General features: G+C 38.8%; 1 protein-coding gene across 3 annotated transcripts in view; it reads left to right on the forward strand.

Annotated features, from left to right (window-relative positions):
• Positions 1-16,750, forward strand: part of unc-13-4A (BAI1 associated protein 3) — a 747,588-nt gene that overhangs the window by 398,197 nt on the left and 332,641 nt on the right. For all 3 annotated transcript variants that reach the window (XM_083136749.1, XM_083136752.1, XM_083136751.1), the window contains exon 4: positions 8,253-8,420. In XM_083136749.1, coding sequence (XP_082992875.1) covers positions 8,253-8,420 — 168 coding nt within the window. The remainder of the gene's footprint in view (positions 1-8,252; positions 8,421-16,750) is intronic.

The following is a 16,750-nucleotide window of genomic DNA, read 5'->3' on the forward strand; positions in this document are numbered from 1 at the left end:
CAAAATAAATCTATTGCCCACCATCAGACCTGTTTATAAATGGAAACCATTCAGATAATGAGCCTTAGGCAGGCCAAAGAAACAAAGGAAAGATGGAATAATGAAAGATTTGAAAGATACGAAAGTTAAAAATTGGACAAAGGCCATCCAGGACGGGAAGAAATGGAGAGATATTTTTGACAAGACCAAAACATTCAGTATATGATGTTCTAGTGCCTCAAAAAGAAGAATCAGAAGATTTTCCTTTGGTAAACCGCGTTGGTGAGAACGGATGATGATTTGCGAGAGAGCATGCCTTACCTGGAATGATAACTGCTGTCCTTGCGTGGGGTACTCTAACAGCTAGATCACGGAAGCCTTCTACTTGGTGCAAATAGAACCATGATTTGTTCAAGAAAAGAACTGGAGTCATGCACCAGTATTGTTGACAAGAAGAAATAGCCCACTGTATTGTCATTATACAGCCATCTAGAGAACTGACTTTCTCTAGAGAGTAAGAAATTCCTCTAGACCATTTCCAGAACATTATTAGAAGGACTTGTTTCTTTGGATTAGTTCATTTCAATGTTTTTGCAGTATCTCGTTACAACATCATGCGCTACCATAGAAACCATTTTTCTAAAGAGAGTAGTCTGTTCACAACAATAGGAGCAACAAACCGGAAATTTCTAAAGCTACCCGTACACGATCAAATGACCCACGAAGTCCTTGAATGTTGTGCTTAAGGAATGTGACGTCAGAGCACACGTCATGTTTCTTCTCGCATTCGTGGTTACTGTCCAAGAATTTCTAAATAGGAACGGTTCTATTTAAAGCCTTTCCTTACCGACTGTCGACCAATCACAGAGAGAAACGTGTTCAGCGCGAAACGAACAAAAACGAAACGGAATAACCGTGAAACCAAAATTATAAACGCGAAGCAAAATATCAGCAGAGCAACAATTGCGAACGCGTTATGAGCGAAACTGAGTAAACGCTAAACAAATTTAGCGCGATACTTCACTTTGTCGGTTGTTCCAACCACCTATACTCTGTCCCGGTTATATCTGGAGCAAGGCCGCGCATAACAGCAGAGAAAGGGAGGGCGATCGAGTGGGCAGAGCGAAGCAGTACACGCTGCTGCGATGACACTTGTCCAGTTTTACGGCGGGCGTCCTACATGTTGTGGGGAGTGTGGAAACGACCAATCCAGCGCGATAACAAACGCAGCAGCCTGTAGAACAAGGTGCGCGCAGCACCTCTTCCCGCGACGTCGTAACTCTCGGCCCCACCGCTGCTGTCTGGTTGGTCTGCTGCGTATTCCCCGCTTCCCACTTCCCTTGCCAGCATGTAGGCCGCCCGCCGTAAGACTACACAAGAGCTACAACAACGGTCGCTTTCCCCCTCCACGCAATCCCATTCCCTCGCACTTGTTCATTGGTGGAGCCATGTCACGTCCTTACTTGCTCTGTACAACCGCATCTCAAGCAGCCTGTATAGTGTAAAGACTACCTCAGCGTGACACCGTTAACCCTAGCAAGCAAAATGAAAGGCGACGTACCTAGAGATGACTTCTATCCAATCCTGATGCTCCCAGAGCAGGGATGAGAGTTGGAAATTGACTTAATTACTTGAGCGGAGTTTCCTTTCATCAACAGTTGAGTTTATCAACAACTTCCACTTCCAGACATGGTTTCCGCTGAGCAAGCTTCCACTGGTAGCAAGTACAAATTAGTTCGGCTTCTAAATCAACTAGTTTGGAAGTCTGCTGGCACTGGATGTCATATGAGATACAAGTTCTAACGTTATCACGAAGTTTATCATACCTGTGACCAGAGTTAGACAGGCCACTCGATACGTAAATTACGCGTAATTTACTAGTAAATGAAAGCCGAATCGCACGGAACTGTGTCTACAATGCCCTAGTTGGTGCTGAACGGGCTAGCTGGCTGCTTGACTGGTTTTGAGGAATATGCCATGTTCTAATTTCAACTGGCTTTCTTCGACTGTATTATGTGGAACAGGCAATCAAGAGCGAAGTGTGGCCATGTGAACATGGGCGGAGTTTGAGCTTTTGCTTTGGGGGGCAGACTCTGGGAGAGGCATATGATGTACCTGAGGGTTATTGAATATCCCCTAGCTTATAAGGGGTCCGGAGGCATTCCCCGGAAATGAAAAAAAACAACAACTTAAAAACACTTAGTTTTAGGCCTTTTAGATTTGAAAATATTAAATTTCCTCGCTTAAGTAAACAAATAGTAATTAGTATATTGGTTGTCAGTTTTAAAAGAAGCAAAACAGTACGATTATTGCATTTTGCATTTCATTAATTTTTTAGTGATACAATACTCGTAAAAAAAGTTACAATAGTAAGCTTCAGTAATTTTAGAAAAATTAAATTGATAAGTTCATTTGATGCCTCAGCAGTAACTGTGGACTCAACACAAAGTCATTTTACGTTTTTCTTTCTTCAAACTGTATCACATCAATCAAATCGTCTAAGACCCGCTTTTGCGGCACAATTACCGCACATGCCATCTTGGCAAACGGCAAGATTTGCTGTATGACTTCACAACAAAAATGTAGTAACTGAACTTAATCATGCGTTATTTTTTTTAGTCTTTTTTAGTTGGGGGCCAGGTCCCCGTGGCCCCTCCAGAACTCCGCCTATGCATGTGAAGATAACATGCGAGTTTGCAAAGGAGAGTTTCGACTGTTGGTTGTTTTTGTTAGTTTCTTAGTTTATTTAGTTATTTATGCAAAGCGATGAGACTTGTACGTGACAAATATTAGCCGATAATAAAATTCCATATTATAAGCGTGTTCAAGATTTGATATATTTAGTTGATACAAATTTCGGTTAAAAAGTAACGCACAAACCACTGTGGTTCGGGAGTGGTAAGGACTAGGGAGATGAAATTTTGTAGGTAGAAGCATTGGTCCTTTACCACCTAACCAACACCTAATGTTTATTATATTTTACAGGGTGGAGCATTTTCGACTGCCTATTTTATAATGAAGACAGATGATTTGCTGATTACATTTACTTTCATTTTTCATTTCTAGAACAAACATTCCACCTTTGGATTACATAAATTATATACATGAACAATGTGCACAGGCTTCGACGTGTTATTTGTAATGTCTGAACATGTCGGCTTGCGGAACGCCGAGGACTGCAAACCACAGCAACGTGCACACGTTCAATGTTCTCTGGTGTTCTGACTGTTCTTTTTCTCCCATGCGGTTTATTTTTAAACGTTTCCAACTTCACACCATTGTTTCCACCATTCATTGATTGTTATCCTGTTAGGAACTCGTCCACGGCATTGTTGATCACCATACTCCCTGCGGAATGCACGCTGCACCGCTACAATTGACTTCGTCAACACAAACTGCTCCAAACAAAATATACGTTGCTGTAGAGGCCAACGCTTCATTGCTACTGAAATCCAAGGTCACAGTGTACACGAGGCAGGAGGAAACCGCCCTCCGAATGAATTTGTTTTGCAGTGTTGCCAACCTCAAACTGTGTAGACGAAAATGCTCTACCCTGTATAAAACATTGCATCACGATAACGCACGACAGTGCAGAAGATTGGCCATCTGGGATGGACAGTGTTGCAACAACCCACATACAGTCCTGACCTAGCGCCATCGGATTTCTATCTGTTTGGACGACTGAAGGCTCATCTGCGTGGGAAACAGTTTGGAAATGACAACGAGTTCATTGCGTGTGTGAAAAAGTGGTGTAGACCAACCTCAGAGTTTTACGACGCGCATTCGTGTCATGGAAACAAAGATGGCTGCAGTGCAGTGAAGCACATGGATCATACATTGAGTGACATTTCCAAAGGACCAATGCTTCTACCTACGAAATTTCATTTCCCTAGTCCTTACCGTTCCCGAGCTACAGTGGATTGTGAATGAATCCTTCGAATTACATGCATCAATATGCACACACAAGTTCATTATGCATTGATTACCGTATGTTCTTTCGAGACAATATCTAGTCCATACTTTTATTTTTAAATTTTCAATAACAGCAGTAATTCTCCTACAACGTTCTTCAAATCACTCGTCCATCTTTTTAGCTTGTCTGCTCTGCGCAATGTCTTAGGGAATATAAAGTATACCGACAACAGGGGCGTATATTCTGGGCTAGCTAGGCTATCTGCAAAGCCTGAAGTCTAAAGAATAAAATTCAGTATAAAAATCGATCAGAAATTGTAAATAATAGTATTCATATCAGTGAGATGATGATGCTGATTCTGGAGTTGGCAACCTGATTTCTTATGAGTTGGCAACCTGATTTCCTATGAGTTGGCAACCTGATTTTTTATGAGTTGGCAACCTGATTTCCTATGAGTTGGCAACCTGATTTGTTATGAGTTGGCAACCTGATTTCTTATGAGTTGGCAACCTGATTCCTTATGAGTTGGCAACCTGATTCCTTATGAGTTGGCAACCTGATTTCTTATGAGTTGGCAACCTGATTTCCTATGAGTTGGCAACCTGATTTCTTATGAGTTGGCAACCTGATTTCCTATGAGTTGGCAACCTGATTTCTTATGAGTTGGCAACCTGATTTCTTAGGAGTTGGTAAATGTATTTCTATTTATAGCCCAGGACTACGTGACATAATGAGATAGCCCAGATCTTTTACTCAGTATACGTCACTGACCGACAAGTATGATAACAAGTATCGTGTGAGGCGAAAACTAGCAGATGGGTACCCAGTCCAGGGCCAACTAGGATATTCCTGCTTGAAATCCAGTTCCGTGTAATTCGGCCTTTACTCGGTGTAGACAACCGCTTTTACGTCTGCGTAAAAATACTATTTTTTCTTAAATAATTTTACTCGAAACATTCAGATGAATTGAAAAGTATGATTCAATGGTATCTTGACGCTACATGCGAGAGTTCAGTGCGGGGTATTCTAGCCTTTTACTTGTGAGATCATAACCCTCCATTAAGGGTGTTTTGTGAGAGATGAAAGTCGCCAATTCCCAGATGAAAGAAATTAATTGAAATTTATCATGCAAGAAGATAAATAAGTTAGTTTCTTGTACGATAAATTTCAAATGTTTTCTTTCATCTGGGAATTGATTGAATAATAAAGCCAGATGTCGGGCACACGTGGTACTGTCTTCTGACACGACCAATGTTGCCAGTACACCTTGTAATTTCAAAATAACATACTTTTTACGAATAAGCCGTAACTACCCCCATAAAATCGTCTGTAATGCATACAAATTTATTGTTATTTTATCAGTTCGATAAATATCCACACAGATCATCGATAATGTTTGCAATCGATCACAGTTGTCTTCTATCCATGTTTGTTATTACTTCTTACAATACTTTTTTATACTTTAGTGACTTTTCCGCAAGCCGAACTTCTATGATTCGTGTCTGAACAGGTGAATATTCCATGTCAGACTGATTGCCAGACTTGCAGCTGCCTAACCGTGACAGACTTCTACACATACGCACCTGCGTTCCGACAGGGTTGCCAACTTATATTGTAGATAAAATATGCGCCATTGTAAACTATTAAGGGATAACGGTGGTTTTCTGTAATATCAAACAACTCAAGGTCATCTTCTGTCTCGAAGGTTTGGAAACCCTTTGTAGAAGTCACCCAGCGACGACGTCAGAGGGGAAGCAGGGGAGTGAGAGTCCCCCCAGTCAGGCACTTTGCCCCCTCCCCCCCAACTGACGTTAATGAAATATGGAATAAGATAAGAGTTCATTTCTAAGAGTATGGCGCTTTTCACATTTTCTAAGTGGTGTATGCTATATGTCACTTGTCTTGCTTACAACACGAACTTGAGTAACAAAAATTAATTTTGTTTTAGTATGTGTGTGTGTGTGTGACTTTCGTTCAAGATCCCAGCGCCGTCCTGGGCATAGGTGAATCCTCATTCACTTATGTTCTGTAATCTTCGCGATTAACCTAAGTTTTAACCAGTTTAAAGAACTAGAAAAAAGCGTTAAATGTGGATGGTCTTAAAACGTCATGAACATGCAGAGGCCTACAAAACATCTGTACTGCGGTCAAATTATTCTAATATGGTAGACCAAGGCATTACGGATCAATTTTTGTTTCCAACCGTTTTATTGCCTATCGAATAATGTCAGTGACACAAAACTTTATCAAAAAAATTAAATGTAGTTTCTACTAAATGGTTACAGCATTGTATGAGCCAGAAGTTAATAATACAATTTATTAAAAAATATTAAAACATTAAAATACTGAACAACGCAGAATTTATTGTGTAAGAAATATATAAACTAAAAAAGGTAACGTTTCCACCTTCTAACAGGGTCTTCTTTAGACGAATATTCACACTAGAATGATATTTCCACTCTGTTAGAGGGTGGAAACATATTTTTTAGTGTATATATTTATTATACAATACATTCTGCCTTGGTCAGTATTTTAATGTTTTATTGACATGGAAACAAGGCTTTACAGTGTTACCATAAAAAAATATTTTGTTAGACATTACAGTTGATCCGTCCCTAGTGGATCGTCAGTGGCAACGCTAATTAGTTAAGGATATCCCAAGGTTGTTCAAGGAAACCGACACTACTTCTCAGGATGTATCGCGGTATGTTACTATTCAGGGGCTTGTTTTTCGAGATGTTGATGAGTCTGGGGCAATCATTAACAGAGGGTTAATTTCAAAATGAGACGATATTAATCGGAAATGTATTGAACCTTAAAATTATGCTCACAATTCGATTAAAAACAAATTAATTTGTTTAATGTCCACACTTATTCTCAGCAAAAGAAGCCAGGAAGTGGGAAAGGCGAAAGTGCAATGATGACAGATGAATCAAAGGGAATTGTGAGGAAGCAACAAGTTCCAGGGTTTCTGATATTTGTATCGCGGGCAGGTAAAAGAACGATTATTTTAGGATTTGGCGCTCTTCAATCATTAGATGCAGGTTCGCTCTTTGCATATATTGAAATCAAAGAACTTCTTTCCAAGAAGTCCATATATGCCTGTAATGTATAGCACAAACATGCGTTCGAGTGGGAGAGTGAGAGGTGCACCAGGGTCGGAATATTTCCTGAATTATGAGAAAACTGTAACTTTTTTAGTTTTTATTCCTGTGATATCATTGCCTTGAAAGATGAAATGCAGATTTTGCCCAAAGTTCTTCAGCGTTACGAGGATGGAACGAAAGTAGTCCTAGGAAAATATAAATAGGTATTTCACGAGGTTAACACTACTTGTATTCTCTGTAACAATCCTAGTTTCCAATGCAGCGTGTGAAAGAACTTATCCGTGTTTGAAACCTTTGAAAATCCTTGCTATAAACAGGATACTGGATTCCAGCTATCTCATTTGACTGTCCTTGCTATTGACAAAGAGGAATATCATCTCTTGGACATACCGAAGGTAGTCATTGCGTTCTCCAAAGCACACGTAGCAGAATTCTCCGACAGGAGAATTGAACTTCACTAAGATAATTATACCACTCATATCTTACTTTAGATTAATCTTGGGCCTTGTTTTATATGTTTTATTGGTCTATATATGAAAAACGAGCTGATTTCAGGGCCATAATCTTGCCTTGTTTGCGTGGTGAAGTGTCACTTGGGATTTTCTCCATACCTGTACACTGATCCCAGTTACTGCACTTTAGTAATTGAGAATAGTCCAGACTACCTCTCAGACACACTTAAGTAATCTAGTGATAGAGTGAAATCTATTACACAGATTTTCCACCCACTATTCACATGATTTCCACCAGTAAACACGGCTGCACGTCAGGAACAGGCGGCAGCCATTTGCACACAGACGTCAGATACACCTGTTGGCAGAGAGTGTTACAGTCACTTTTTCCTGGCGCCGTCACTGAAGTCACCTGGTCGTTAGTTGTTATTTTTAAGCTTTTACTATTTGAAGATTAGCTCGATTCTTTTTTGTTACTTCAATCTGTGTTACGCTTATTATTACATAGACATGCAGAAAGCCAACAAGACTAGGAATCACTTTAGTTGCCATGCCTTACGGACTCTGCAAAGAATTACATAGCTCTGCAACAGTGCACTTAAACTTCAAGATACAATATTTACTTGTTATTTTTCTAATATGCAATATATGTAATGAACCCTTGTAAGAAAAAAATTAAAATGAACGTAAAGAAATGTGTTTAATAGTTCGTTTAAGGATGTTACTCAGCGCTGTGCTAAATGTTATTGAGGTAGATGCGTTATATTCGATTCTTACACCATCTATCCGTTGTTTTTTCAGACGGAGCAGCTGTATGTGGAAGTGCTGTACACGATCGCGAACAAGGTTGGGGCTTCCAAAGGCCAATACGCACACTACAAAGAGGATCTCTTTTCTTACGCACAAGAAGCATTTGGCATTCACCACGAGCAACATAGAAAGTTCCTTGCTATAGCAAGCGAAGAAAAGGTAAGTCATCTCTTCCCGTATATTCTTGCTATATGTAGTTGTCTTTAATCTTTTGTTTAGTGTTTAGGATGACCAGGGTCAAACTACCACCATTCGTTTAGTCATACATGGGATTGAGCCCCCGTTAGAAATGCCTCTGCAGTGGATGAGCGAGCACCTCAGTTATCCTGACAGTTTTTTACATTTTTGCATTCAGACATAACATAGGAGCAACTATTGTATTTTACAAAATGAGCTGCTTGTTTTGTATTGTGTTGGAACAGAGACTGTGATATTTTCACTCAGTCTGTGATATTCTGTGTGTCTATGTATAGAAAATATTCACAATGTACAGCATTCATTTTTATCTATGTGCATACTTGAGCAACTTATAGATAACTTATACATTGACCCCCCAAGCCCAATGGCGCAATCCCACCCAAATTTCGCCATGCGTCCTCCCCAAATCATGTGGTAATCCACATGAATTATTTAATTACGGAAGCGTGTCTACTGAAAGTAACGTTTTCTTAAGCTTCATTGAACAATATACTTGATCTGCCCGTCCTCCTTAAACAGAGGTTTCCATCCCCCAGCTAGACCGTGGATGCATTACCCCTCAAAATATTTTGGGTGAATACGTAATAATTCATTTTATTTGAATACAATAGCCTGTTAAACTGTCCATATTTTTTAATGGTTCAAATTTTCGAAATAACGGAAAGCTAGAAATCTCAAGTGTCATAATTATATAAATATGTATTTAAACAATGTTTGTGGTTGGAGAACAAGATTTTAATAACTCACAATTTGGGTATTTAACACAAAGTCTTACACAACTTAAGATCGAAAATTACAGAACCTAGCTAGAAATTCCTAAGGCCGGGACGAGAATATAATAAGGTGCCTCCTTCAAAGAACTCACTCCCTCTGCTTGGGGTAATTACAATTTTTTTAGTAATCCATAGCAATAATTACATGGATTTCATCTTAAGTGCAAATTTCACTTGCTACAGCAAAATTACCCTGCAACAATAAGTTAGAAATGCGAATTTGACATTATTTATTTTCGTGTTTTATCGAGTCATGTGCATGGCATTACTATGAAGTACACAGTTAGTACAAGTATTGCAGCATAGCCTCCAGGGAATCAATAATAGAATAATATTGCTAATAGAACCATATCATCAAAATGACTCACCTGCTTTAAATTAAGTAGTATACCGACACTAAACATTATATTTTAAGAAATTATATTATTAAGAAATATCGAGAATATTGTTTATGTGTTGTAATTCAGCTACAGTATAATTCTTCACAATCTTCTCATGAAAATGCCAGACACGCATTTTTGTAACGCAAAATTGCGAGCGAAGCGAGCAAGAAAATTTATATATCAATTTCTTTGCAGGCTTGCAAGAATATTAATTTAATGGGACGTCAATGATTTCATAGGATCCCTCGATATTTACTCTTTTCCAGCTTCTCTTTTCCCATGTTCGGCGCCGAAACGTGCGCATACCGTATCGCTAAATATAGTTCACAAATATAATGTTCTAACCCTAAAGAAATCCCTTGACAATCTAAGATTTTATACTTTATTAAGAACGCCATATCTCCTCCCCTCAAAGTTAATATTCAATCCTCCAACCAAAATTATGGACTTACTGTTGATATTGAAGAGTATCTAGACATTACCCCCTCCAAAAGAAAAATATCTCCGTCCCCAAACCATATTTTCCGCTACAATCTCAGACGTAATATTAATACACAAGAGTTGGATATTCCCCCAAATTTAATGCTCAGCCCCCTAACTAAAATTCCAAGGATAATCTAAAATTTAACACTGATATTCAATAGCCGGATATCCCCCCCCCCCCATGCCCAACGTTTAATCCTCAATCCCCCACCTGAATCCACGTGTCGATTTAAGACCCAATGTGTAGAGTTGGATATCACAACTTCCTTAATAATAATATTACCCGTTACAATTTCCTTGCCAGTCTAGAATTTGCTCTTTATGTAACAGCAATGGATAGTTAATAACGTAATTCAACTTGTGCCAAATGCTGTACTGTTTCACATCAAATTTCCATCACAAAAATTCGTCCCCCCCCCCAAAAAAAAAAGTTGCTTGGACATAACGTGAGTCCACAAACCCACCTGTGGACATCGCTACCTCTAAATACTTCATTTTCTTCATCTAATGAATTAAATATGGTGAACCTAAGGAGTAAACGCCTTTACATTTATTTTGTAAAAATATATAAATGTTGAATTTTATATTACATTATGGAAAAAAATCCCCCCCCCCCAAAAATTTAGATGCCGCAGTCTGCGCCGTAATCCCCCCTATGGGCACCCTTAAGGATGACAATTTTAGTTCTCATTAATTAATCGCAAGCTTGACGTTGAATATATCAGAAAATGTAAGGTAGAATACTCAGAGGCGCAACCACCATTTTTTTTGTCTGGGAGGGGCAAGTACATGGGCGTCGCCAGAAATTTTTTCGGGAGGAGGGGGTCGGACAAATAATGAAAGTTGAATAACAGAAAAAATAACAATGAGCATTATTACCACGGTTATAAATGTCATTATAAAATAATAAATACTATAAACTAGTGAAAACAAATTTTATTCGAAATAATAATAATAATAATAATAATTATTATTATTATTATTATTATATAAATGTGGAGACTTGATCCACTAAACGAGTGAAAACCAGCACAACTATTTTCCATTATTACTTATGCATTTTATGCAGTTAGTATCTGAAATGTATTTTGATATTAACTTTTTGCACGTCTCGTTCAAGAAAAGGCTTTAATAAATGTTATGGGGAATTTCATTTCATAAAGTTTGTTGTGTGACCTCTCACCTACAACTGTAATTATTAGAATTTTGAAAACTGTGGAACCATTTGTTCTTTGGATGGAATGGTAGAATATAATCTTGTTCCTGTATTTTTCACTTAATGTTTTCGATCCAATAAATTTTTGCTTTTATTTTTCTGTTCGAATACTAACTAAATGCACTTTATTTCTGTTCTTAACAATAAGAGTAACAAACTTTCGTCTTTCTTGTATCTTTAAATGAACGTTGTTAATTTCTAGAAGGGTCCACAGACCCGTTCGACCCCACCCCTCCCGACGCCCATGGGCAAGTAGCAGGATAAACGTGCCAATAATAATAATAATGTCATTGTTGCTGTTACTATGGCAGTGGTTGTGGTAGTAGTAATAATAGTTGTAGTAGCATCAATGATGTTATTATTCTCGTAAATCACGCAAAAGGGGAGTAGAAGTCTGTGCTAAAGCATTTGTGTTCGAACAAACGATTTGAAATATTTTTCTTCACGTTCAATTTCACATTATCAAATAATGGAAAATAAGCACACAAACTATTTAGCAGCAACAGTCTGAAGTACAGTTGGTCTTACTTCTCGCTCTTGTTATTTACAATGCATTACAGAAAAGAACCATGTTGCGAGGGATGCGAGCAAGAACATTTTTAGATGGACATTTTTGCAAACTTGAAAACAGTATTGTTTTAATAGGGCGCAAATAATTTCGCGGGGCGCCTGGCATATTCCTTTACTTACAATTTTTTCATTTAGATTGTTCGGCTCCCAAGCCCGACTTCCTCCGACCTCTAGCTTCGGCTCTGAACTTGAGACTGCAAGAAAAGCTAGCAAGATAATTTTACGAAATATATTTTTATTTGTATAAAATTTGAAACCGAGGGGAGGGGGCAATTGCTCCTCTGTACCCCCTGAAGGTGTCCTTCGCCGTCTGGAAGAAAAATGGAAGAAATACGTGAAAACTAATTCCATCTTGAGTATCCTTTTGTCCTGCCGGTCTTAAATTCTTCTAGTCTTGCTATTTTACTTCAATTTTTGCCCCTAGAATTGATTTCCTCCCCCCCTGCCCCCACTTTGGTTGCGCCACTGATAATACTTACATATTGTTCCATCCCACACTTTTATTTGTTCGGGAATTTTCGTGTGACATAGTTTGTCTTCGGGACTTCACATATTTACACAAAATGGCGGTTTTGAAGAGTTTTTCTTCCAATGGTGACACTGAGTTCCCAACGCAGCATAAGTTAAAGGTGTGCGGAATTTCTTGCAAATTGTTGTTAAACTTAAAATTAAGTAGTGCGTTTAATGTCTTGCCGTTTATGTTCAATTTGAAAAACGAGAGATAACTAATTGAACACTTGCGCCAAACACAAACATTTGTTAATTTTGTTTGGGAGATAGTTCTCCTTGTATTTCTTCGCTGTAAGCATTCATTTTCGCGTTTATAGAATAAGTGGAGCTACCCCACCCCCCAATAATATATATCCCCCTCGACAGATTTTCCAATAAATGAGAAGATGTTGAATTGAAAATGCAGAGATTTTTATCATTAGATTTATAAGATTAGAAATACATAGTAACTAAGAGGCCACCTTCATTAATACAATGCAATAATATGAGGGCCAGATCTACATTTTGTGTTCACCAGGCCTCTGGATAGCGTAGTAACTATTGCTGAAGCCTTGTAATCAAATAGTCCAAAGCCTTATTCCTGGTTGGGGATGCTTAACAATAGGTGCTCAAGATTCAGTGTGATTCGCATTCCGCTAGTCATTTGTTTCTCGTTTCACTTCCACTGGGAGCCTTACTTCGTGAGAACACAGAACTCAGGGAAGCAATGCGTAAAGTGTGTGCAAGACTTTATGTAATCTATATTACCATAACTGAAGCATTTTAGTGCAAATATCTATTATTCAGGTGTGTATATTGTGTATTATTATGAGCGTAAATTAAACGCAGTAAAAAGTCAAGTTACATGGAGATTTGTAGTATAGGGGGAAGTCTTACAGTAATGGACAACGCTAGTTCTCGCTTCGGACGCTCCAGAGCAGCAGTTTCCAGGTTCCAGTGTGACGTGTATGTATCAATGTTCAATATACGGTAGTTTGGGCACGCAAGTCTGCGCGGAGTGTCGTGTGAAAAGGGGCGGTTGAAGCAGTTCGTCGGAAAAGTGTGTGTCGAAAGTTATTTTCACTGTGATATTACTCCAGTTAGAGATAAGCAGGAGATATTGTTTTATATATGTGTGCATATAGGCATCTAGTTCGTGATAAGTGATAAAGAATTCACGATAGCATCTGCACACAACGTAAAATTGGACGAGGTGTTATCATGTTCGGATCGTACAGTACCGCACAACGAAGAGTCTTCCAGAACCGGACAAAAAGAAGTTCAAAACCAATCATACATAAAGATGTTGCTGTGCTTGTTAATACCGCCTTGTCTTCCATCTGTGGAATGGAACTTGCACAGTCGGCTATCTGCTGTACAGGTCTTTTTACTAGGAACCCAGAGATATTTGTCGATTTGGATTTCCCTCGCTCTGAGAACATTACAGAGCCTGATGTGGACTATGTTTCTACAACGCCAGTGTCGAATGATCTGACAGTTTCCACATCAACAGACTCCTTCAAATGTTACTATTCTTTGTTTGCATTTATATTTGTACTTTAGTTTCAATTTTTCAGCAATGATTCCCTGTTCTTAATAAAGAATAACTTGAAGTACCATATTCTTGTTTTCAACTAATAATTCCGCCTACTCATTTTCTAATTATTGCCAATCAACTTAGGGTGTCCGGTACTGCAAGACTTTCCCCTATCTTCAATGTATGCTCTTTGAACATCAATGCATTTGTGTACGCGACGTTTTCAGTTCTCCGGAACCTTTTGCAGAATCATGTCTGCACATTGCACAATGCGTTCCTTCAGATGCTGGAGGTTCTCCATCTTAACTGAGTAGATGAACGCGTTTAAATGACCCCAAAGGAAGTCACTAGAATTTTAGTATCTTTACACTACTGAATGTTAACCCTTAGCCATTATTTCCCTATATACAGCTTGGCAGCACCTAATCGAAACATTCTCTCAAGACGTCTGGTAATAGATTGAATTTCTGTCACCCCCAAACCCCTATTCCTCACTTTTTGTCCAGAGAGCAGAAGTACAGCATATTCCCCATTTCCGAGACACTTCCTGAAAGATAACGTAAACACACAATCGATCGATGTTCTTGTGTTGATGGGATGGATTTTGTAAGCTGCCAATATGGAGCAACGCCCCCCCCCCCCTCCACATCATCTGGTGCTTGTCCTACGAGAAAATGCGACAATCTTATTCCCATAAATCCCGTGTCATTTTTCAGGACTTAAGATCATATGAGAACAGAAAATCGAAAACGAAGCAGGGAGTTCAGATTTCTGGATTGTGAGCATGGGCGTCACCAGAAATTTTTGTAGGGGGTGTCAGACCGTTGATAGAAATAATAATAATTATTATTATTATGCAATCATAACTATTATAAACTGATAAAAACAAACCAGTTTTTTCTAAGGTCATCATTAATACTATATTATATTATTATTATTATTGAAGTGTAAAGGATGCCCTTTTTTAGAGCACCAAAATGTCAACCTCTCTTTCATGTAGTACACGCTGGAATCCCATAATGCAGCTTAGCGAAGTTGTGGCGTCTGGACTCTCAGCCAGGGTCGTTAAAGGTCCAGCAATTTTAAATAAATTCAATTCCGGTCCAGGGGAGAAAATCAGCAAGCTTAAATGGGTTCTGGACGGTCAAGAACCTCTTTATCTACAGAGTATTTCAATTCAGCCCAAGGAACCTTTTTTTCGGATGAATTTTAAATACGGTCCAGGAACCTCTTATCAATGAAAAATACGCAACTTGGACCGAATTTAAATTGTGCGAGAAGAAAGGTTCCGGTCCTGCAGCGGAACCCAATTAGAATTTATGGGTTCGTGGCCCTTTAACAACCATGCTCTCAACCAGTATACGCATCTGTAGGGGTCGTGTTGTGTCGTCCACATTTGTTTGCGATTAGCCTTTCGTCCATTTAATCTTATCACAATTTGTCCTCATCTTCGCGATTAGCCAAAAGAAGCAGAAACGATAAGTAAAATAAAGATAATAGTAATTTATTGATTAGTTTATTGTTATTATTATTATATCCTTTAAGAGATTTCTATTAGATCCATTAAATGGGTGAATATCCAAAGTAAATGTTTTTCATTATTATTATTATTATTATATTTCATACGGTTAGCGTACTGAAATGCGTGCATTTACACATGTGAAAATTTTTCCACACCTTGTCCAAGAAAAAGCTCCAAAACATCGGGGGAAATTTAATCATATAATTTATGTTATGTAAACTCTCACACCAATTTTTTTCCTTCGGAATTTTGAAAACTGGAAACATTTATTATTTGGATTAAATTATAAAATATGAAAAAAAAAAAAAAAAAGCCTCTTAGTTCCCACATTTTGCACTCAACTTTTTCGATTTAACGCATTTTTACTTTATTCTGTACTAATATTAACGAACTGAATTTTATTTAGCATCCTGTTTTTTTTGTAACTTGAAAGAACAGTGCAGCTGTTGTAGACAGTGGCGGCGATTTGGGAGTGCGAGGACCCACGGGAGTTAGCAGAGGACCCACGGGAAAGTAAACTGTCCTTGCCACACCCACATGGACGTCCGCAGGATTTTTTCCAGGGAGGGGCAAGGAAGGTATTTTTTTCTAGGGGGCAAACAAGACACATTTTCTCCAAAAATAGTGTTGTTCCCTTAAAACACATTGCTTAAATTTGAATTTATTTTGTTCATGCAATAATTAACATATATTATTGTGGCTAAAATGAAATTTTATGTGTGAAATACATAATTTTTGGTTGACTTTCATTTTCCAGGGGGAGGGCACGGCCCCCCCTTGCCCCCCTTCCGGACGCCCATGCACACCCACACCCACTTTTTTCACCTCGCCCCTTACTTTTGGAACGCAATCGCCGCCACTGGTTGTAGATTACAGTTTTACCTCCCTATTGTGCTTAAAGTCCGCGCGTTTGCTTCGTTAACGTCCAGGAACTGAAGGAACGAACGTGAGTGGGGTTAAACAGCGGGTGAGTTGTTTTCGTCCAATCACATTCAACCTTCAGCCATTGGGCGCAGCTGACATTCTGCTCGTCTACTCCACGTGGAGACTCAGTCACATGAATGCGGATACGCTGTTCCTAGTGCGGGGGAGGGACAAGGTGGCGAAGAGTAGATGTGTGGCAACACTGTGCGTTGAATGTGATTGTTGCAGCTGGTGGGCGCGCTACGTGGACTCCAAAGCAAGCCGGTCGTTAACGAAGCTAACGCGTCGACTATACATATTGTGAGGAACGTATACAAATTCAAATGCGAATAAATGTACAGAAGGTTTTGTGTGTGTGTTTAAATGTAGGGCCTATGTATTGCTGGAATGATCT

The sequence above is a fragment of the Lepisma saccharinum genome, chromosome 15 (assembly GCF_977018435.1).
Source record: "Lepisma saccharinum chromosome 15, izLepSacc3.1, whole genome shotgun sequence".
NCBI classification, from domain to species: domain Eukaryota; kingdom Metazoa; phylum Arthropoda; class Insecta; order Zygentoma; family Lepismatidae; genus Lepisma; species Lepisma saccharinum.